The following is a 24437-nucleotide window of genomic DNA, read 5'->3' as shown; positions in this document are numbered from 1 at the left end:
AAATGCTTGCATATTGTAGCGGAGGAAAAAGGAAAAAGGTTGCTGTAGTTTAAAAATGAAAATGTTTCCCTTTAAAGATTAGATGAGGCCAATTTGGCATCCAGACTCATATAGTTCAGCATTAATGGTGCTTTCACAAATGTGTAAGTAACTCATGCCACATGTCTGTGAAGGTTCTCAGTCATCCAGGTCATCGTAGTCTAAAGAGCTTGGAAAGAAGTCCAGAAGTCCTTTCTTTCCAAGCTTCTTAGACTAACTCATGCCACAAATATACACATTAGCACCGATGCTGGCTTTTGAACTATGCTATGAGAACTAGATGGATCGTCACCCACATTTTTAGCTTATATAGCACAGCATCCATGGTTTCCAGAGGAAATGTCTAACTGTGCCCGAGTCCATCAGTCAGTCACGTTTTCCTTCAGTCAGACCTGTAAGTGCTTTCACTGTGTCTAACTCATCTGTTTGACGTGCACACACAGATCTCTAAAATATCAGCTTTTTAGAATTTGGATTGTTTCCTTCAGTTGTACAGGGTGGGCCATTTATATGGATACACCGTATTAAAATGGGAATGTATTCCCATGTTATTACGGTGTATCCATATAAATGGCCCACCCTGTACATGAGAACTACGATGTACACTGGCTCTTCTGAACACGTTCTTTCTGTTGCTCAGTTTACAGGGTCAGGTGGTCTTTTACTGAGTTTTCGGCTGTCATGGTTTGTTTGGGAGTGTATGTTTTAAAAGCTGAACACATAATATAAGACGACAGCTTGATACCTTGTTAAACACAATCATATGAAAGGCAAACCTTGTGCGCTTGTAATACTCCTCCCTGCCCCTGAGAGGCGCTGTGAGTTATAGTGTTGGCTGTCTGTCTCCAGTAATGTTTCCTGGAGCAGCTCAAAACTCCGCAGCTACTCTGTGGATGTTAGTGGACGCGAGAGTGTGCAAAATGCAGCACGGAAGAACAAGAGCAGTCACGTTTTATCTGGTGTAGTGACCGGACGACTGGACATCAGCCTGCGTGTGAATGAAGAGCAGTCCGCTGGACGGTGATATCTCGGTGTCACAGCGTGTGACCGGTTGTACCGGACGATGCCCCTGGCTCCTGCGACTCGGGCTCAGCTGATTCGGTCCAGTCAGAAGGACGACTATTATCGAAGCTCTCTGAGAAACAGCGCTAACGACGCCTTCCAGACTCTGGCCGGTGAGAGAAGCACAGCTAAACTGGCACTCAGGACTGAAAGTCTTCTTTTTAACGTAGTTCACTTTTGAGCTCGTCCTGCGATGCGACAGGTGTTTGTCTCCCGGTGTAATCACGGTCTGCGACTTCAGGTGTTTCTGATGTCTTTACTTTAATAGGGAAACAGCCTTTAGTGAGCAGGATTATTTACAAAGGGGTTTTATATAAACTGTAGATATAAACTGTATCTTTATGACTCTAGGATATTGTAACTACATTGTAACCAATCCAGTCTTTTTTGGCCTCTTAAAATATCCTCATAGATCTGTGGTTATAGTTGTTGGCCAGATCACTCTTAAAATATATATTTTTTTATGTCAATGAGATTTTTTTAACTGGAGAAATAAAGAATATATAAACGTCACTTTGCCAAAAACAGTTTTATTTATACAGCACCAAATCATAACATAGTTGCCTCAGGCTCTTTATATTGTAAGGTAAAGATTCTACAGTAATACAAAGAAAACGGAGAAAACCCCCAGAATCAGATGACCCCTGTGAGCAAGCTCTTTGGCGACAGCGGGAAGGAAAAACTCCCTTTGAACAGGAAGAAAATTGCAGCCTAACTAAGGGAGGATTCGGGGTCACCTGATCCAACTGTATGCTTTATCAAACAGGAAGGTTTAGAGCTGGATCCTAAAGTCTGTCTCCCCAGTCCAAACTGGAACCTGAAGGCTCTGCCTCCCGTTCTGCTTTTCAGTACTCTAGGAGCCGCAAGCAAGCGAGACCACAGTCTGATTGAATATTTCAAAATAATAGCCCTTTGAAATTGCTCATATATTAGCCACTCTGATTGGCTGTTGCACCTCACATGATAACCTTACACTGATGTGTGCATCAGACACTTTGCAAAACTAAGCGGGGATCTCAAAACAGCAATTGACAGCATGATAGCTACAATGAATAGTATTTGCTCCAACACAGCTTCCTCCCTATGCTGCTCTCAGAAGTGTCCGCTGAGCACACTGTTGGTGTGTATGTGTGAAATATGACCGGTTTCAAAGGGAAGTGATGTTTATCTGTTTATCTTTACATTCCTAACATTGTAACTGCTGTATACCCTTATAGTGGTACTCGGTCAATTTCAAGATTTTTAGATTTCAAAATAATAGCACTTGTTCATAATGAACACCAACATGTACCTGAAAAAATAAATGTTGAGCTAAATTACTGCAGTATTGTTTTTTCACTTGTATGAATCATGGTGTATTTTGGAGCAATGTTGCTGCTACATATGTGTTTGTTACATGTTACTGACTGCTGCACATGTGTGTGTTTTGACGTAAGCGTTTGGTGTTTGTATCGTCTCTGCTCTGTTGGACTGTTTAGCAAAAGTCAGCCCATCTGACCTAAAACAGTTATGATATAGTGAGATTTTCTCATCCAATAAAGGAATATTTAATTTATAATCTACTCTTTATTTGATCAGAAACATGCAGCTTGTGAGTTTTCTTTTTTCCCATGTAAGTAGAAGCTGAAGCTGTCGGACAAATACAAGTTTGTCTCCGTGTATAATCCATGTATATGCACTGTAAAGATATTTGTCTGTGGGATGATATTAATCAAACATATTTCATGCTGGGCATTATATTATATGATATTGCCAAAGTGAGGTGACCGTAGCCTCCGTATGTTTTCTTCATCTCCCTGTAGGATCCAGACGATGGCTGGAGTGGAGGAAGGAGATCGAGCTGTTGTCAGATCTTGCATATTTTGGCCTAACAACATTCTTGGGTAGTCACCACAAACCATGTTCAGTTAATGCATTTAGCAGATTTCCTGTTTTGATCGATGGTTCTCCTCTCCAGGCTATCAGACTCTGGGTGAGGAATATGTTAACATTGTCCAAGTGGATCCCACTAAACGTCAGATCCCCTCTCCAGCCAGACGAGGTGTGTTTGTCCTCTGCCACGCCTTCGTTCCTTATCTGTTGGACAAGCTGCTGGTGTGTCTGGAGAACGAGCTTGAAGGCGGTCAGGAGAGCCGCCGTCGGCAGCAGGTGGGGTCTGTGCCGTGGAGCCTCGAGTCTTGGCTGAGGAGATGGGTCCAGAAAGCGGCGGCGCTGTGTTCAGAGCCCCAGAGGAGGGCGTGTCTGAACGCTGTGTTTGTCCTCCAGCAGAGCCTGACCCTCCTCTATCGCCTCCACTCGGCTCTGTTTTACGTCAGCGGGTCGTTCCATCACCTGTCCAAGAGAGTGGCTGATATTAGTTATGTAGGTAATTTAAAAAAAAAAAATCCAGTGCTGTGGGAAATATTTGTCCCTGATTTCTTTCTTTTTGTTGATTTTTGCATATTTGTCATACTTACACGCGTCAGACCATCTTTGGTATCACTGTGGATGAATTCTGTGCTACTCTTCTTTGCAGAATTGTGACCCTGATTTTACTTGGAGTCCAGTCAAAGTGACATTTCATCCTACAGCTCGTATCTTCATGAATGTGTGTGTGTTTTAGATGCGTGTGGTAGGGCTGAACAGTAACGACAGCACTGTTGGGAGCAGTTACAGGTTACTGGGAGTCATGTCCCTCCTCCAGCTGCTCATCACCGTGTGTCTGCAACTCAACAACTTCAGACAGAGACAGAGAGCCAGGCAGGAGTGGAGTCTCCACAGGAAGCTCAGGTACACACTGGTGTGACAGCTTAAATCCCAGCACCATGTGCTCATGTCAGGGCATCGTTCCTGTTCCAGCAAGATTTAATCTACAAAAAACACGTTCTAGGAATAAAACCTGATGAAATTCACGTCTTTATAAAAAAAACCCTGATTGAAGTATGTCTGTGTAGTCCACAGCACAGACAGAGCTCCGGCCCCAGAGCTGCCCTCTGCATCCTCTGCCTGGAGGAGAGGAGACACTCCACCTCCACCCCCTGTGGACACCTGTTTTGCTGGGAGTGCATCACAGAGTGGTGCAACACCAAGGTCAGTGTGCACCATCTTCAGTGTTATTGGACAAACAGCAGTGCCAGTGTGATTGCTGTCAATAAGTCGTGCAGAGTAACATGTTTTCAGCTGTTTTGAAGGTACTGACACGTCTGAACTCACTGCTCTGAACTTCTCCATTTAAACAAAACAGCATTTCCTGTTGCCGTCTTGTCAAAATAAAGTAACAAAGAACCAAAATGCTTACTAGATTACTGACACTAATGGTATTTGTAGCCGAGCCAATGTCCTTTTATTGGCTTCTGACATGTTTAATAATTAATGAAACACACTGTAACTGTACATTTTTAATAACTTGAACATTAAAATGGGCAGAAATAACTGATTGAAAATTTTGAAACCAGTGAAAATGTAGACATTTTCCAGTCTGCCCACAGTGATGCTAGTTCAGCCGTGGTGGGCAGCGTTGCTTACATTTACACCAGTAAGACACTTAACAGTTGATTAACTCTACAAGCTAGCTTGTTTAACCAATGAACAGAGGGGAATCCTGGAACAGGAGCACAGGTAGTTTTTGAGGGTCAGCATCCCGGTGTACCCTGGACGGTCTCTGCAGATGTTGTTCCTATAACAGGAATTCTGCTGATTTGTGGTGTGTGGTCGTGCTATGCTCCTCCCACAGCTGGCTTTCACAGATGGCTGCCCCTCCCTGAATTTCCTTCATGATGCTCATCAGGGATTGTTGAGATTTTCTTTTAATATAAAGTCTTACAATACTTGACAACTGAAATAAAAAGCAACAGTGATCAAATTTTACTGCAGAAAGAATGCAGTTTTCCTTCTGACGTGAGTCCTTTCTGTCCTCTGGAGGTGCTTAAGTCTTACTTTTGTATCTAATTAAAAGATAGAAACAAAAAATTAAATGGGGAAAAAAAGATACATTTCATTTTTAATTCCTTTTTTTGGGCACGCCATCCAACGGATAGTCCTATAAACTGAAAGTAGGCGAAGACAGACACCAACTGCTCCACCGTGCTTCCTTCCTGTGGCACCGTCGGCTTCACACCTTCAGCTACTAATGCAGGCTTACTTGCGGTTTGTGGGTGTATATAAAAGGAGGCACTGTGGTGATCTGGTACCGTGGGGCATGATTATTCAAGACCTTGTGTGGGAGCAGATGTTAGATTTAACAGGGAGCCAATGAAGAGGAGCCAGTATAGGAGAAACACGCTGTCTCCACTCACTGCAGCGTTTTTTACCCGCCTTTTGAGACAACCTGATAATAACTTGTAGTTCATTGTTATCAGTCCAGCCAGAAGTAATCATTACATGAACTCGTTTTTTTCAGCATTACTCTATATTGTGCAGTCTTACATATTTAATATGCACATCGAAGGACACATCGTGGTCGTTAAAGCCATCCAGAGTGTGGTTAGACACCAGGTTTCTAAGATTTTTAGCATCTCAGTTTGATCTGAGTTTAGACATCAGCTGACATCAAGGCCTTTGTCTTTGCCATGTAATGAAAATGTGTGCTTCTGCATGCAATAGAGCTTTCTGTAAACCTTTCGTCTGCAGACGATCAGTCTGCTGTTTCACAGCACAGGAGTCTCTTTGAAATAGAAACTAAAGGCCTGAGATCGGTCCATAACTAGCTAAGCTAGGCTGGTCAACTGACATCTTAAATTTATGTTTAATTACCAGTAACTGTGGTACATGGCCATGATTAAAGATAGACTGATGATATTTAATGTTGAAGCATTAATAGATGGTAGAGCAGTCTTCACCTGACCTCATGTGTTTTACAGGCAGAGTGCCCCCTGTGTCGGGACAAGTTCCAGCCTCACAGACTGGTGTACCTGAGGAACTACAGCTAGAACCACAGAGCCTCCACTGTAATCAACTCAACTGCAGAAAACACAACTTGTTCTTTTTTTTTTTTTTTTGCATTATTAAAAGAAAATTGAAAATATGTTACCAATAAACATTGTTAAGTATTAAAATATGAATACAAACATGTACACGATTTGTGTTGCAGCCTCTGTTTCTGTTAGTTTGTGCATTTCTGTAGTAGCACGCTCCTCGGATAAAACGCAGCAGCTGATCCAGTGACAGGTGTCAGATGAGCCGCGTCCTGCTCATATTTTGGAATAAGGCTGTAAATATGACGAGACGCGGAACCAGTGAAGGTCTGTACATACTCTATATCTGAAGAAACCGAGCAGTCTAGGATGAAGCTTAGTGTCTGTGGTCTTGGCTTCGATTCTAGTTGTGCAAGATTTCTCCAAGAATATGCAGTATTAATACTGCAAACCTGGGCCCATAATACTCTTGCAAAATACTTTTTTTAATTACCAAGAGGTTCACTTCCTGGTTAAAAGAAGATAAATAAATAAAAATATAATGCTACAGAGTTCAGAAGCAATACAGTAAGTGCAGAATAATTAATTGTCAAATATTAGAAAACATACAACAGCAAACAGTGGTATATAAATAATGTACATCCACCTTCTCCAAAGCCCTTATCTGTGACTCAGACGACATGCAGAGCATAATGACGAGCACAGCATCTGCAAACATGGCTGGTTTAAAAAAGAAAACAATAACCCCCGTGCACGCACACACACACACCAATAAAACAAGTCATTCTACATCAGTTTCTTTAAGCCACCACATCTACGGTTTGGTTAAAGCATGCAGAGCTGGAGCATCATAATAGACTTAAAAAATGGAACCCAGCCATTAAAATAAAAGGTGCACTGTATCCTAAAATGTACTGAGATTAATCTACCCACTACCTGTATATACTATATTACATAGAAAAGTCAAATCTTTGATTTAAGACTCGCAGAAGACCATTCCAGCAGAAACATGAGAAACAAACCAAACATTTAGTTTTCACAAACCAGTCTAACGTCCGTGATATCTTTGGATACAGCTTCAACTATACGAGCAGAGTTTCATCTTGGAAATATTACATCATTTAAAAACACAGCATTAATCTGATCAAAATACAATTTAACAACATTGCTGAGAGTTTGGTTTCACTGAAGTAAAAGCAGGAGGGGGGGGGGGGGGTCTACACCTCATTCAAACAAACAGCATTTTGAAACTACTGTGGCAAAAAGCACTTTCCCACAATTCCAAAAAAGTTCATTTACATTCACTTTAAATGACAGCATTCTGGATATTGTGTTCACTGAAGAATCATTTAGCCCTCGATGTGGATGGACCGACTCCCCACTGGTCCTGTCTGCTCTTTAGTGGAGACAAACTCACGTTCAAGCCATTTCACCACCTCTTTATCACATCAAATAGATTTCAAGCTGCAGCAAACCAGTTTGAAGGAAAATCAAACCAGTCCAAAGTGCTTTGAAAGCAGTGATAAGCGCAGAGGTGGCAAAGAACCAGTAACAGAGTTGGAGTACAGTCCTGGGGTCAAAGTGTTAACACCATTTAAAGCTACATATTAATGGACCAACAATCATGTCTTAAAACCCTCACTTTTATGCATAATACAAAAGTTTTTAAAACTGTTAACCGACTAGTGTCTGGTAACAACTAGTCAGTCGTGCACATCCATCATAAGACTGTTAATCAATCACTCAAACAATTATTCATTCTTCAATTTAATCTTATAATCCATTTTAATTAAAATATATTCCCCTTTAACTAAAGATGCTTGCTGGTTGGATCTCCTGAACATTTGTAACATTTGTCTCTATAACTCTGAAAACAAGTCACCAATTCAAAATGATTAGTTGCACAGCCATTAGTGGGCGTTTCCTTTCCCTGTCAAACCCAAACTATTATTTTAAACACGCAATATAAGGAGCTGGAGGCTTGATTATACTACAGCGACATCCACATCATTTAAGGTGCAGAAGGCAGACATGATGGGGTCAAATGTCACATGATCTGTGTGTGTTTGTTCCATAAAATTCATAATTCTCAAATATGCACGCTTTAACCTAAACAAGCACAACAGAGTTAGTGGAAGTGAAGTAATGGAGAGATCAAACATTCAGTTCAGTCTTTGGTTTGATCTTAAGAAGCCAGCAGCACTTTAGACAAGCCCAGAAAAAAGAAACATAAGGAGGGAATCCCTGAAAAGCATCTATTTCATGTCACGTGACGATTTGATGCCATCTTCAAGTTGACATGTTTAAAAAAATAATTTCAAGGAGGGGGATGTGCTGGTTTGGAAAGACAAGAGCACTTGGTAAGTCCAACAACATAGTGCTCATTTTACACACAGGGAACATCAATGATGCTATCAGGAGTGAAGAAAACCATCTGCAGCCACTGGTGCAAAATACAAGTGGGCATATTATTCCCAGTTCAGTGTCATTGTGAGCAGGAAGTAGAGAAGTACCCTCGGAAGCATTAGATAGAGCGAACAGCTGCAGAATGATTGCAGCAGTTCCTACTAGTGAAATTAAACATTCCTGTGGAAAGCAACAGAGGAAAAGTAGTCCCCTTTTTATTTGCAAAGAGCTGTGTGACACCACACAGACAGTTCTTTCAGGACTCGAGACAGCTCCTTCAGGATTCATGGAGGAGTTGGACAAGCGCCCGTGTGGTGGTGTTCATCTTTTCCCCGACTTCATGTAGGACGGGATGGCACCTCGAGCCGTCAGGCCTTCGAAGCGTTTGTAGGTGTAGTTTATGAAGACCCAGTCCTTGTTCTTCAGATCAGCCTCAGCCTGATTGGACACCTGAGTGGCTGGAGTAACACAACAAGTAGTAAGGCATTTTAATAATCTGAGATTTCACAACAAAGCATGAAATATTTGGAGCTACATTGTATGTACCTGTAGGTGTGAGGATATCTGAATCAGGGAATTCGTCAAAGTTTGAGGTGTCGTCAATGCTTCTGATATTTATGGGAATGGCAGCAGGCCTCTCCCTGCAAACATCAGTAAAGTTACAAAACGAAAGTCAAAGTTTGCATTTGAAAACAGAATCAGCAAATTGCCTGAATGGCTAACGTTCCCCTCCACAAATCGCCGCATTACTTTGTTGGAGGGGTTTGTGTGTCCCAGTGATCCCAAGGGCCATGCTGACCTCTGGTAGGATCTCCCAAGGCAAACGATGAAGAGTGATTCAGTTGACCCCTACTGATAAAAGATGACCAAGGGACCAGTGTGCCCTGTCCGGGATAGAGTTACGGGGGCCCCGCCCTGTGGAGCCAGGCCTGGGGAGGAAACTGGAGAGAGAGCGTTTGGTGGCTGTGCCCAGCTTGGGATACCCTCTTGTAGGCCCAGCACCTACAGGTGGTGCCGTAGGCATCAAATGAAGTGTGTGTCGGTGGCAGAGGCCCGAGGTCCGATCCCTAGATACAGAGACTGGCTATCGGGAAGTGGAACGTCAACCTTCCCGCGGGGAAGGAGCCTGAGCTAGCGTGTGAGTTTGAGAGATGTCGGCTCAGTTGCGCTAACCTCAACGCATGGCTTGGGCTCTGGAACCAGACTTGTAGAGAGGGCCTTGACTCTATTTCAATCTGCAGTCAAATATAAGGATGTCCATAAGTGCACATGGCACCACAACACCCTAGGGCACAGGTCGATGATTGATTTTGGAATTCTGTCATCGGATCTGTGGCCGTATGTTCTGAACCTTCAGGTAAAGAGAGAGACTGACCGGGTGCACCCAAGCGTATAGTGAGGGAGCACTGGGAACGTCTTGCAGAGGCCGAAAGTACGTCTGTAATCCCACTGTCACGCTTTCTATAGAGGAAACAGCGTCTCGGGATGAGGGGAGGGTGACCCTAATCCTTGGCTGACATGCCTCTGAAATGTCACGTGGAGATCTGGGGAGGTGCCTCCGGACTGACAGACTGGGGTAGTGGTTCCTATGTTTAAGAAAGGGGACTCGAGCGCCTGCCCGTCAGGAAAGGTGTACGCCAAGGTTTGCCTGTTAGTCAAACCTTAGATACGGGATGAATAATATGTTCTTTTGTCCTGGTCACAAAACAGTGGACCAGGTCTTTATCCTCACGGACATCTGAGGGTGCACAGGACTCCAGCCAGACAAAGATCATCTAATGAAACTCATTTTTAAATGCCTTCCTATTGACCTGTAGGCACGTTCACAACTCTCAGATATTCTGGGTCCTTCTGTTTATGTTAAGTTGATTATTACAATTTAAAATGAAGACATTTGAGAATCCAACATGTCAGCACAACCATCTTTAACGTGCGTGGTAAGTATGCCCACCTGATATGGTCGTAGTCTACGCCCTCAAAGAAAGGATTGGACTTGATCTCCTCCACGCCCGAAGCCCCAATCCTGTGCTCCTCCTCACAGCAGAACCTGTAAACTCACGATCAGTTAGTACAATGCAATACAAACACCTCAGGTGTTAGAAGCCATTAGAAAGTTGACACTTTTGAAACGTCCATGTTCAGCATACAAAACAAGAGTGGCAACAGCATGAACTGCTATGACAGGATGGGAGATGAAGGAAAGCAGAGGTGTGCACTTGCCTGAGAATGAGGTCTTTGGCCTTCTCTGATATAGGCACCTCTGGAGGGAAGACGAGTGTCTCTCTCCAGTTCATCACTTTTCTGTACGTCTCTTGTGGAGTCTCTGAGCAAAATGGAGGATAACCTGCACAGAACAAAAAAGGAGTCAGATATTATAAAAGTCCGTCTTATAATAACCTCAAAAGGTGAATAAGATTCATTTCCTGAAAAATTACCTATCAGCATCTCATACATGATCACACCCAGGCTCCACCAGTCACACAGTTTGTTGTATCCATTTTGCATGAAGACCTCTGGAGCAATGTAGTCCGGTGTTCCCACTGTGGAGAATGCCTGATGGATAAAGGAAGGGGACAATACATAGGATGAAAGGATGGGAAAAGCTACCACCTTTGTTTAAATGTTACACTTTCCACAGACAGGCTTCACAAAGACATTGCTTTAAGATTTAACTCAGGGCTGATCTAATCAAAACAAAAGGAAGTGAGATTGTAATTCTAGCCACACGATGTCATGCTTCCTTTGTGCCATACATTTAGATTATTAGAATAAATGAATATGAGCTTTATATGTCAATAACATGCAGGACTTTATTGACTGTGAAAAGCGCAACACTGTGCTTTCATCCTTCAACTGCTGCTGTCGTCATAAGTTTCCAGAAGAGCACATTATTACACTTTTTCTGTAGATTCAATGAATTAATAGTTTAAATAATGAGCATTTCGTTACAGCGGGGGCAGAGAAGTGAGGGGAAGACATGGGGGGCGGACTCGAACCCGGGCGGCCGCTCTCAGCCTTATGGCATGTGGTTGCCCGCTCCACGCACTGAGCATTTCTTTTTTACATTTCAAATTGTACAATCAAATACTCCCGTGGGTTTCTCCTTTTATTCACAACTAGTAACATTTGGCTCTGGGGTTTATCGTGAGCCCCTGACTGTGGCGCCATGTAAGATTTCTAACAACCATCCCAATGACAAAAATATTTCCATTAACGTTAGAGCACAATACCAAATAGCAGACATTTTCTACACTTTCTAATCACATGTGTGTTCAAACCTACCAGCTGCCTCCTGTTCCTCTTCCAGGTCTCTGCTTTCCTCTTAGAGTTCATGTTCTGGGATGCTGTGTAGGCAAGACAACTCAGTATTAAAAGCTACGACTCCATCACTGTGCATACAAACAGCGAGGCTCTCATCAGTCATTGAACACACAACATTTGTGCCATTGAAGGTGAGTGCAAGTCTTCCTCACGGTCAGGCCTGCTGTTTCGGCATGATGCCTATGATCGCTGTGTGAACACAACTGTGAAAAGGCTGAGGTGTGCCAAACTACACAAGAACCAGACTGAAACCAGTCATAACAGCTCATGTTTTGAGGCTGCACTGCAGCCAATGCTTCAATACACAGAAAAGTACCATCAGACTCGGATACACCATCTGGAAAGTATCTGATTGCCAGTGGCTTAATTTGTCCAGCATGACAATGATTTCACCCACACTGCCAAAGCAGTGAAACCATTCTTGGATAGACAAAGACACAATGGAATACACTCAGACTGGCCTGCCCAGATCCCAGACCTCAATACTACAGGCAGAGTGGGATCACGCTGGAAGGATGACACAATGGGAAGCCATCATCCAAATAAGAGCGTTGTGTGAGAGAGAGAGAGAGAGAGAGAGAGAGAGAGAGAGAGAGAGAGAGAGAGAGAGAGAGAGAGAGAGAGAGAGAGAGAGAGAGAGAGAGAGAGAGTTCAGCCTGTGCTGAGGAATAAAAGTGTCCGACTTTCAAGTAAGGCTGCAGCGATTCATCGAGTAATTGGAATAATTCAACCATAAAAAAAAAATCCTCAACACAAAGTTTTTCTTTCAATGCTTCATTTAATGTTCGGCTCTGCAGCTCGCCGCTCTCACACGACTGCTTCAAACACATTTGGAACTAAAAACAAACCTGCAATAGAAACGTATTTAGAAGCAGCGTGTGAATAAAACGTATAACGAGCCCACACAGCCGCTAGTTTTAAACAAAAACACTGATGAATATGATGCTGTCATAGTTTGATCACACACACACACACACACACACACACACACACACACACACACACACACACACACACACACACACACACACACGTGGAGTCCTTACAGACAGTGAGTGAAAGAAAGTGTTTCTGTCGTCCAAAACAACAGCGCTGCTCCTGCGATCACCATTAAAACCTTTACTGGGAAAAAGTGAGTGCGAGTCCTTCATCAAAGCAGCTGATCAACGAACTCCAACATGAAGAAAAGCAAACTCAGCAGCTGCTAAGATGTTTGTTTCACACAGAAATCTGCAGTAAGCCTCCAGAGATGGATTTAAACCTGCAGATGAACTGCTAACTTAGCCTGTTTGTACAGCTTAATGAAGGCTGACGGCAGCCGTCTTATTTGATGCCTGCAGCAAACAGGGGGGAGTCTAAAGGGGGGCATGGGGTGTACTGGACCATATTAAGGCTTTGTAACACTTTTCAGATTAAAAGTGTTAATTGAAATGAATTAAACATTAATATTTAAAAATTAAATATAAACATTTTTTCACGAGCCAGTAAAACTAAGACACTGAGCCAAGCAATTTTAGGTTGTTATCAGAACGAATGAACATCTGCACCATCATAACATCTGTTTCAGCAGCACAGCAAACTGGCCTTCCTTCACTGCAGCCAGCACATGCTCCGTGTAAGGCTTACAGTCACTGGCTGCACACAAACACTGAACACGTGCACACCACAGCTACCTCATCCACGAGATAAAACACTGTCAGAGAGAACTTTAGAGCATTTATAGATTTTGGCACTTAAGGAAGTGTTTTCTTTTAAAATTTTAGTGTAATATTTTATATAAAAACAGCATAAGGGTTGAGTTAATGTTACAGTTTCTAAAATGGAAATCAATGAGCAGTTCATTTTAAAAGGCCCGTGTTTATTCTCTTTTTATATTTATTATTGCAAAGCTATTTCTTATACGATTCATCGATGGAATAATCGATAATTACTCGATTACTAAAATAATCAATCGCTGCAGCCTTACTTTCATCCTTACTAGAACTGTACAAATTCCGTTGTGTGCATATTTTAATAAAAGTCTTTTGTACAGTACTGTAGGCCCCAATGTCTGTGAAGGTTCTCAGTCATCCAGGTCATCGTAGTCAAAGGAGTTTGCAAAGAAAAGCGTCTGGACTTCTTTAAGTTGCTTGAAGACGTTTCTCCTCTCATCTGAGAAGCTTCTTCAGTTCTAAGGTCAAATGGCCGAGAGTCCCAGATTTAAACCCAGTGGGAGTGTCCCCCCAAAGAGGGACAAAGGACCCCCTGGTGATCCTCTAATCACATGAGCCAAGGTGTGAAAGTGGGCGTGGGACCTAATCAGCCAGGGTTTCGGGTGTGCTCATTGTGAAACCTGGCCCCACCTTGTCATGTGAATTCCTGAGGTCAGATGGCCCAGGATGTGAGTGGGCATTAAGGCGTCTGGGGAGGGATCTCAAAACTGGATTATAGATGGCAGACAGTCTTCAAGCAACTTAAAGAAGTCCAGACGCTTTTCTTTGCAAACTCCTTTGACTGTAGGCCCCAATATTATAGTCACTACGTCAAATGTGACTGCAAACACTCAGACACTGTGTAGAAACATCCAACTTATATCAGTATTCCTAGCAATCCTGCACATTTCCTGTCATCTGATTTATGGAAAACTGAGCAGAGGAGGAAGTCTGCTCACACTGACCGTGGTCAAACTTCTGAGCTGTGAGCACTGTTTTTAAGGAAACAAGTTAAATGCAAGCAAGCGACGGGTGCTGCATGCAAGCTATATTTGAATTAAATGGACTTTGCTGACTTTGCTTACTGAGGTCATTGGGCAGGCTGTGGTTCAGGTTCTTGTAGAACTCAGTCCGATGAGCCCTCTTTAAGCCTGTGCACAGCCCAAAGTCTGACAGCTTCACGTGACCCTGAAACCAAGAGCACAACATTATCATCATCATCATCATCGTCATCGTTTATTTATATAGCACTTTAAAAACACACAAGGCTGACCAAAGTGCTGAACAATAGAAACATAATAGATGCCATAAGAATAATAAATACGATAAAATAATAAACATAGCGAAAACAATAAAATATAAGTAAATACAAGTCAGTCAACCACTGAGTCAAAAGCCAGTGAATAAAAATGCGTTTTCAATCGGGATTTAAAAACCATCACTGATGTCGATCGCCTAATGTGAAGAGGAAGATTATTCCAAAGCTTAGGAGCCACAATAGAGAACGCTCGGTCTCCTCTCAGTTTCAGCCGTGATTTGGGGACTGAGAGCAACAGCTGCTCAGCTGACCGGAGCGAACGAGTGGGGACATAGGGCTTCAGCAAATCATATATATATTACACACAGCAGCAAAGTATGACGTCATACCAGGGTCACAAAACCAGACGTGTGCCCCACTGTGACCAAAGGTCAAAGTTCCTCATAGATAAACAGACCAAACAGAAACTCACAGTGTGCAAGTTTCACACAAGTTTTTCATATTTCTTTCATGATATGGAGAGTGCCAATCTAACTATGGTCACATGTTCCAATCATTTAAAAATGGTGTATCCACAGAAAACGTGAGTGTAGTAAAAACGAGAGCTCGGACGCACCCTGGAGTCCAGCAGCAGGTTGTCTGGTTTGATGTCTCTGTGGATGAAGCCCAACTGGTGGATGGAGTCAATGGCCAGCACCGTCTCTGCTATGTAGAACTGCGTAGCCTCTTCTGACAGAGTGTCCTTCTTCATCAGCAGGGTCATCATGTCGCCTGCACCACAGCAGCAGAGAACAGTCATTCTACAGGACGGATGATTTCTAGTCAAAGAATACGGTTTCCAGCACATTTAAGTGGGTTTATTTTACTAATTAGCATCAACGTCTGTGCAATGCATCGAAAAAACAAACAAAAAAACAAACAAGAGACATGAGAGTGTTGTTAATGTGAAGCAACAGGATGACTGGTTTTTTCCCCTAAACTGTTTTTGAGTTTGAAATTGTGTGAGTGATGAAATCATAACTGACTGCCAGACTTATAGAGGGGTACAGCTACAGTACTATTGAAGATGACAGCAGCATTCTTGTGTCACAGCAGTTTTTCATGCTGAGCAGCGCCCTGTTCGTACCTCCAGGTAGAAACTCCATGATGAGGTAAAGGTTCAGCTTATCCTGGAAACTGTAGAACATTTTGACCACCCACAGACTGTCGGCCTCGACCAGAATGTCTCGCTCAGCACGGATGTGACCAACCTGTACATGGACAGGAAGAAGGGGTTACACAAAGATGACAAAGGGCAGCGCTTCAGGGTGTGTATCCTGTAGCTCACCTGTTCTTTCTCAAGCATATCAGCTTTGCGGAGGATCTTCATAGCATAAACATGACCGGTGTCTTTCTTCTGCACCAAGCGTACCTGCAAGTAGAAATCAAGAGTGCTCATCAAAAAGCTGATGATGGGTGTGGTTGGGAGCTTCTCCTGCCCAGAAGTTAGCCTCTCTTCTTCTTTCACTGACTGACTGCAGGATGGATGGAGAGGACTATGGAAACCCGTTTTTGCCACTAAAAAAAAGTATCCATAACTCCAAATTTTGAGTTCTTTTCTCGAAATTTTCACTTATTAACTCGAAATTTCAAGTTAGCTCTGCCAATCTGCGTGGATGAAGTCATTTTCTTGTTACCCGGAAGCATATGGCGCAGAGTAACGCGCACTCAAGACCGGACCGCAACAAATTGGAGCTTTCGAGAGTATGTTTGCTGATTTTAACGCCATGTGATTCAGCTAATAACACAAGGATTTCATCATTTGTGAAGCCTGGCTGAAAATACTCAGCAATTCATTCATGTGCATTCATGACTGGCTGTAATACTGGTAGCTTAGCTGTAGCAGTACTTGAGCGTGTCAACTTCCGGGTAACAAGGAAATGACATCATTAACGTAGATTACTGATTGGCAGAGCTAACTCGAAATTTCGAGTTACTTTTCTGAAAATTTCGAGTTAATAAGTCAAAATTTCGAGAAAATAATTTGAAATTTCGAGTTTACTTTTTTTTTTAGTGGCGGAAATGGGCTTCCACAGAGGACAGACCTACTAATGAAGCAGAGATTCTTTAAATGATGGAAATTTTCTTCTACCAGGTGAAGCCAGTGCACTATACTCTGCAGTGATATGCTGAGGGACCAGCACTGGAGCTAGTAACATGAGGAATCAGCAACATGTAACAGTCAAGACGTGGTTACTTGTTACATTTGTTTTTTTAAATGCTGTAACAAAAAAATATCTCAAATGTGGACAAAAATAAAGTATTTCTTATCTCATGTTCCGTTAGGGTAAAGTTCTATGTTCACTGAACCTTTAAAGCAACAGTTTAAATCAGAATGAGCTCCCCCCCAGTCTCCTAGCATAGACCAGCTACAGTATCAGTTTCAAAATCCCATGTGGGCTTTTTGCCAAGCTATTGCATTCACAAGATTTTCACAAGACTTGACCTCTAACCTTCACCCTGAGGTTTAGGTCACCGACATTTAAACTCATCTGACATTTTCAGCAGATACACCTACACTATCAATTTGAAACTTCGTCACCTCATTTTAGAGTTATTGCATTCGCAAACTTCAGCGTGTACGTCAAAATTGTAATTGGTGCATTTCTACGCAGTGAAGAGCAGAGTTAGAATTGTTTCTGTTTTTTTCCATGTTTCAAAACAACAGCATCAAATGCTTTTACCTCTCCGAAAGCTCCTCGGCCAATCACCTTCAGGGATTCAAAGTCCTCCAGACCCAGTCGAGTACGTTTCAAACGCAGAAATTCGGTCTCCTTCCTTGCATGCTCAGAGCGCCGGATACGTTTCTGCAGAGGACACAGCACTTTAAATACACTATACTGTTTAATTCACACTTCAGAGGTGTCTTATTATAAAGCAATAATTAAAATTTACTGTTAAGCAAATTAAGATGTAAGAAAGAAAAATGACCTCCAACAGCCCAGCTTAGATTACTGTCTGGTGGATTTTCAGTGCTTCTAGCTATAAGAATGAAGAACTGTTTACTGTTTAAGGGACTGACAGTGAAAGTGGACGGTATAGCCATGATTTTTAACATAAAGCTCATTGTTGCAGCCCGAGGTAGCACAAAGGTGATCCCTTAGACTGGTTTATAGTTGAAATCCCCCCGTGTTATTGGTTCTGTTACCAGTTAGTTAACATAAACGCATGGAAGTCTACTGACCAAAAGCAACCAGACCCATTTTTAAAACTTTAAGTACTGATTTCTTTTTTAAATGCAGCTACAGAGGCAGTTTGAGAGCAGGGCTCCGTGCTGTAAATTAGCCTTTATACATGAAGCGTTTCATGTCCACTGTGAGACTTTATTATACTCAGGAGCAGACACAGACAGCTGGAGATACAACAGCTGATTGGTCGTTCCGCTTATACTCTTTGAGTATAACATTTGAGTGCACTGATTCTTATATAGCGCTTTTCTACTCTCCCAGAGTACTCAAAGCGCTCTATACAACATGCCTCATGCCAATAACACCCATTCATACAAGCACTTTCTTCTATACTTTCGTGCTGTGTAGCTAACATTCATACTCCGATGGATGCATCGGAGAGCAACTGGGGGTTAGTATCTTGCCCAAGGATATTTGGCAATGCAGGGCCAGGGATCGAACCACCAACCTTCCAATCAGTAGCTGACCTGCTCTACCACCTGACCCTACACCAACATGGAGATTACACACACTGTGACATAAGTCTCCAGAACACACTGGGGTCAGTAAACACCTTACTCACCTCTTCATCAGCCAAGCCCTCCTGATCCATAACTTTCTCCAGCTTCTGCTGCCTGAAACCACAGCACAGCTTATTACTGGTTACAGGCATAAGAAGTTATGTTTCTTTATTAAACACATGACAAACACAGAACAAAGCTTTAGTGCACTTTTGCTACCCTATCATTTTCATATAGCAAAAACGTTCTGTACTAAAAATGCAATAAACCAGTCAGGACGAGGTTATGACTATACTGTACTGTGAATGTCACAACAGGAAGTGACCCCTCCTCGGTGTAATACTGACAGAAGCCACATCCTGATGAACCAAAACAAACAAAGTGGGTTGTCCATGCATTAGCCATCAGGTTCAGTTGTGCTGTGAATTCAGTGGTTAGTTGTTTTATTTGGGAGGACAAATTTATCGGCCCACTGTTTTTTTTTGTAGCTCATAACTAAAGCTAAAATGGCAACGTTAGCCTTTGTTCATGCAAGAAGCACTAAAGCTTGCGAGCGTTACCTCATCTCTCTCTCCTCATGCTGAGCGATGAGGTTACTATAGAAGTTCTCCAGGGTCACTTTGGCCATGGTGACCCTCTCTTTGGTGTGGTTACTCATGGAGGGGTACGAGGTCTGGCCGGTCATTGCCATGCTTTACCTGAGACAATAAAAAGAGCAAAGAGTTGTGTACTGAAGGATGCAGAGAAGACATCTGCTCTATTAAAACATGTTTCGTGTTATGGTAATCTCAGATTTCCCACATCTAAAAATACTAAACTATGAAATAAGAAGACCGTTGGTCCACAGAAAGAGGAAGGAAAGTAGCAGGCTCTGCTGCCTTTGACAATGCTGCTATGAAGAAACAATGAGGAAATCTAACGCGTAAAAAACTGACACCACACCAGACCAGAGGAGGATATTTTAAATATTATGTGGAAGGGCTGGGTTAGAGTTGCATTTAAGTCAGGAAATTGAGCAACTGTTAATTATTGTGCTTTAACACAACTGTGCAAAAGCCTTTTGCCACATGTCACTTTATGTTTTGCTAGGAAACAGTTTGCACCATTTGAACAAGCTTGAACAGTCATACTGATACAACCAGGTATTACCTTTGAACACAGCCTGAACTCTCTTAAGCAAGCTTCCAACTAATTCTCTCAACTAATTCTCTTATCAGGCTTCCTGAAGGATATTCCAAAAGCTTTCTTTGGATGATGTCTGCTAGTGATGTGCGCAACTAGTGGACTAGACGATCGTGGACGGGCTCTGCATTAGCACAGGTTAAAGAGCTCAGTCATCTGGAGGGGCTCAGAGTAGAGCTGCTACTCTAAGGAGACAGGAGGCAGTCGAGGAGGTCGCCTCCTGGGTAAAGTATTCCAAAAAAATCCCGAACACCGCTGGCTGAAATGGAGCCTCAAACCATGACAGACACTCCACCGTGTTTCCAGTCCGCTGTAGACACTCTGAACAAATATTTCTTTAAATTCATTGTACAATCAATCAGACTTGTTGCCACTGATTTTTAGTCTAGTTTTTGTGTAATTTGGCACAGCTCAGCCTTTTCTCCATGTTTCCTTTCCTTGAGAACGGCTACTTGACAGCCTACTCTTTCATTCAGACCATTTCTGCTGTAGAGGAATGGCCTGTGCATCTCGCAGGTGCTATGTTAGGGCTTTAGTAGGTCTTTTAGATAATGTTCATCTGTAGACAGTTTTGTCATACTGTTTTTTTTTTTGTGTGTGTCTTATCAAGTTTCCTCAAATTTTTAAGGACAATCTGCACACCTCGCTGAGATTGTGAGTTTTTGAGAATCAAAAGTCAATCAAAAATACTATTTCATTCCTGCCAGACTGTTACGGCTGACGTACAGCTAAAGAAGAAAATAAATCATACATTTGTGACATAGGCTGCTAGTAAAAAAAAAAAAAAAAAAGAACCCATACAATTTAAAATTGCATTCAAGTTGTTTGGTATGTGTAGATGCAACACTGGTTCATCCCTTTTGTTTATGATTGAATGATTCATAGGTCAGTTTGTGACACACTGGACCTAAAAAAATGCAGCAAACATGTTTCATGAATCACTGTTATGACCTGAAATCCAAATATAAAACTGTCATATTCAAATGTCATGCAGCAAATACAGTTATTTACAACCATTTACATTAAAATGCTGACAATGCCTTGTGAGTTTTTGGGAAACAAAAGAAACAACTAGAGTGCACACCAAATACACACTCCAAACACATTAAATGTCACAAATCTCGCCACTGTCACAACTTTCCTCAGCAAACAAATGTCACATCATTTATTTGTTGGGTTTGCGAGCACAATCAGCTTGCCTCCAGTATTTCCTTAGACTATTGCCTTTTTATTGTTTCTTTCTGCATGTATTATTAGAATCAGGATTGTTGTTATTTAGCCAAGTTTGTGCACACGAACAAGAAACCTGACTCCAGTTCACACTTTGCTCTTCTGCAAGGAAGAAGATTCTAAAGATGTTAAATTATTGCATATACTGCTTATTTATTTATTAATTAGGGATGTTCAACATTTCCTCAGATCTCTTAGTTGACTACACGAGGAAAAAAAAATTAGACTAACTGACTAGTCTAAAAACCAAGAAACACGCAGGTATTAGGTTGAATTTGATACGCAGGTAATGGAAAGTGTCAAACTAACCAAGGCACCTGACACCATGAATCACATTCTTCAATAATGAATCATGCTGTTTAAATGCACAGCACCTCACATCACGCCTTACCAACACTGCACATTTACTGCAGACCGACAACGCAGAAGAAAAACGATGAAAACAAATCGACGTTTAACATGACATGAAAACACAGAACGCGTTCACACATTACTAAAATATGACATCCGAAAAACGAATAAACTGTGTAGTGTGGTGCTTAGTGCTGTGCACACTGTTTGAATGTTCATGACAGCCACTGAATTAAAAGTTTAAATCTAAAATAACAAAATAAATCATCCGCATATCTGATGTCGAGTTGCAGGGCAGCAGGGAAGCCCAAATCTCCCTCTGCCACCTCCTCCAACTTATCCGGAGAAACATCGAGGAGTTCCCAGGCCAGCCAATCGATATAAGCTTCCCAGTGTGTCCCAGGTCTACGCTGCGGCCTCCTCCAAGTAGGACATGCTTGGTCTAAACACTTTACCGAGGAGGCGACAGCTTTTGCCGTGTCCTTTCAATGTGGAGGAGTAGCGGCTCTACTCTGAATCCCTCCCAAATGACTGAACTCTTTATCTAAGGGAGAGCTCATCCACCTTTCGGACAAAGCCAATTTGTATCCGCAATCTAGTTCTAATATTGTTAACAAAATGATTACGCCTACATTTACAGATTCATGGTGTTTCTCAACAACAATGTGTCATCTGGTGGCAGATGGCTAACATTCATGACACAATAATATATCGAATCGTTAGTCTGCCTGCCTGTCGATTCTTGCACTCTCACTACGATCAGCTGATTTCAGTTTGGATATGGACATTAGCTTTATTGCACAAAAGGATGAGAGCGCAATGGTAAAGTGGAGGACAGATACAAATGCCTCACACCTGCACAGCAAGCATGCTACCGCTAAGTTAGCCGAGAGCCCAGAGTGATGTTAAAGCTGAGTAAATGCTGACCCCAGACCAGCACCGTGATAAAGTGAGCCACAGCTGAACATCAACAGGTAACAAACTGATGAACAGCCAGGCTGCAGCTTCCGTTCTACCTGTTCATGTTCCTACAGTAGAATCTCTGTGGTGATCACTTTAAAGTGTCTTATATTTGATTTGTGTCGTCAGCTCTGTTTTCATACCTAAATGCTCTGAGAAAGCTCAGGTGTGTCCTCATTAGGACAGGGATTTGTGTTGGTGTGTGGGCTGTAGCCTCAGGTTTATATTGTTAATTGGTCATTATGAGACAGTATTTCAGATCATTCAACATGAAAGTAACGTAACGAATCCTAGGTGTAATCAAGTAACCTACTGCATTACCTTCAAGGAAAGTGTTCTGTGTAATATGTGCATTAATTACTTATTTGAGTGATGACTGGAACACTGATCACAACAAAGAGGGGCAACACCTCCAACATGCACAAACATGTAATTCATTTGCATGAATATGATGTCTTTGATATGCTGCTTAGAGATGGTGGTGACTCAAAGTGGAGCCAATGAGAACTGATAAGCGATATCTATAATGGAGTAGAAACTGCTCAGTTCTTCCCCATCCCTGGTGATTACAGGACCAGTGCTGCTGTTTTGGACGCTGGAAACATGTTTCTCACTCAGCGTCTCAGTAACAGCTCAGCCTCTTTGCTCTTAGTGGTGTGCACGCTCCATGTGACAACATCATATTCACTTCAGCTGCTATGTTATCAGTGTTTGTGTGGGCATAATGTTGTTATACTTTTTATTCACACGCTGCCTCCAAATACTGTTGCAGGTCTGTTTTTAGTTGCACTCATGCTACAGAGTGGCGCATCATTGAAGCAAAACCTTTTACAATCGAATTACTTGATGAATTGTACACTATATTGTTACATACTTTGTGACAAAGGATTTAAAATATGTTAAAGAAGCAACTTACACATCGGACTGTTTAACAATTTGTTAGGAAAGCACACAGGCTTCCACTGTGGGAAATCAGCACGTCTCCAACCTCCAAACCAAATCCCTAAGAACCACAAGTATTATCTCACCAAGTTTATAATGGTAGGCTGACAATGGCATGCTCCCCTGCAGCCTGTACAGCTAAAATTAGTAACTTTAGTTACATCTGGTGCGTGGGAGAGTAAATTAGTTTTTATGTAGTAAACAAATTCTATGAAATATGCAACACGTAACACAATTAGAGTAAAAACAGAGGTAAAAACAGAGGGGGGGCTATTTCATGTTTTGTCAGACGTTTATGACGTTTCACTGAAGTCCACACCGTCTGCCTTTTTCCGCAAGTTGCATCTGCTCAAAGTTTTATGATCTCAAATAAACAAGTACATTAAAAGAGGAAATAAATAAAACGCGACGGTCAAGAAATAGCATTTATACCCGACAGGAGCCAACAACACGTAGTTCCGGATGCACGCAGTGCCGAAAGAGTAATTACGGATAGAGAATGGCTTAAGCCAACACTCACGATCCTTCCTCAGTTCTCTTGAAGTTTGGAACTTTACATTTACAAAGTTTCATTAATCTCACTCTACTACACTAACTTGCTATCATTAGTTAGCTAGCTAGTTTGCTATTAAAGTTCCTGCCAGCGTAAAGCCAGCGAGGGAAAACATAAGCGATACCCAATACTTCCTTCAAAATAAAACGGCCCTTTTTCGAGGAAATGTTTCGCCTCAGCTTTGAATGTATGCGTCTTTATTTTTTAAAGCCTTGACCAGAAAACACCGGCCTTCGTATCCACTGCTTTACAACTTGACTTGAAGTTCTCCAAAGCAAACAGCTAAGTGAAAGTTAGCTAGTTAACGTTAGCTACTTATCTGCTCAAAGCGCCCCAGTCGTTTGTCACAAGTACAATAAGGAACAAAAAAACATATTCGTTACTTGTTTCACAAGGCAGCGAAAAAAAGAAAGCAGCTACCACAGCGACTTGTCGTCGTTTAATTCCACGTTTTTAGAGTTACTCTTTGTTCGCTTACCTTGGTCGAAGGTGCGGTGTCTGTCGCCTCTTGCTCTGCTTTGCGATGAGCGTTGCGTCACCAGCAGTTTGAACTCAGCGGACACCTAGCGGCGCACCATGCCCTCCTCCGTGAGCCAGCACAGGAAAGAGTGGATTTCTCCACTGCTCGTCACATACATGACACTTTGAGCGTTCACTCAAACACGTGGCGACATGTTAATAATTTGATTCTCATAAGACGACCGAGAAACAGCTCAATGGCGTTACTGCTAACACCAAGTATGCACTGTACTGTAAGCTAGCAACATTATTTGACAGCAGTAACAAAGCTCTTTATAGAAAATAACAGTTTTAAAGGAATATA

At 42.2% G+C, this 24437-nt stretch overlaps 2 protein-coding genes across 3 annotated transcripts; one reads left to right on the top strand and one right to left on the bottom strand.

The window, feature by feature from the left end:
- Positions 1 to 891: 891 nt before the first annotated feature.
- pex10 (peroxisomal biogenesis factor 10) lies at positions 892 to 6117 on the top strand. Its single transcript, XM_063463550.1, has 6 exons — positions 892 to 1214; positions 2904 to 2984; positions 3059 to 3462; positions 3704 to 3870; positions 4035 to 4170; positions 5940 to 6117. Exons 1-6 carry the CDS (start codon positions 1103 to 1105, stop codon positions 6006 to 6008), a joined length of 969 nt encoding a protein of 322 aa, XP_063319620.1. The 5' UTR covers positions 892 to 1102; the 3' UTR covers positions 6009 to 6117.
- A 400-nt stretch (positions 6118 to 6517) lies between these two features.
- LOC134618241 (serine/threonine-protein kinase 38) lies at positions 6518 to 24149 on the bottom strand. 2 transcript variants are annotated; one of them, XM_063463547.1, is made up of 14 exons: positions 24093 to 24149; positions 18957 to 19094; positions 18459 to 18510; positions 17393 to 17515; positions 15997 to 16080; positions 15796 to 15919; positions 15286 to 15440; positions 14488 to 14599; positions 11682 to 11743; positions 10835 to 10952; positions 10620 to 10743; positions 10351 to 10446; positions 8946 to 9040; positions 6518 to 8857 (listed from the first exon to the last, which is right to left on the bottom strand). In XM_063463547.1, exons 2-14 carry the CDS (start codon positions 19085 to 19087, stop codon positions 8721 to 8723), a joined length of 1413 nt encoding a protein of 470 aa, XP_063319617.1. In that variant the 5' UTR covers positions 19088 to 19094; positions 24093 to 24149; the 3' UTR covers positions 6518 to 8720. The 2 variants fall into 2 exon arrangements, with proteins under 2 accessions (XP_063319617.1, XP_063319618.1); XM_063463548.1 differs by having other exon boundaries at positions 6519 to 8857; positions 14497 to 14599.
- Between the last annotated feature and the right edge of the window lie 288 nt (positions 24150 to 24437).

The sequence above is a fragment of the Pelmatolapia mariae genome, linkage group LG20 (assembly GCF_036321145.2).
Source record: "Pelmatolapia mariae isolate MD_Pm_ZW linkage group LG20, Pm_UMD_F_2, whole genome shotgun sequence".
NCBI lineage: Eukaryota > Metazoa > Chordata > Actinopteri > Cichliformes > Cichlidae > Pelmatolapia > Pelmatolapia mariae.
The sequence above is the reverse complement of the archived record's forward strand: the minus strand, read 5'-3'. Positions and strand labels throughout refer to the sequence as shown.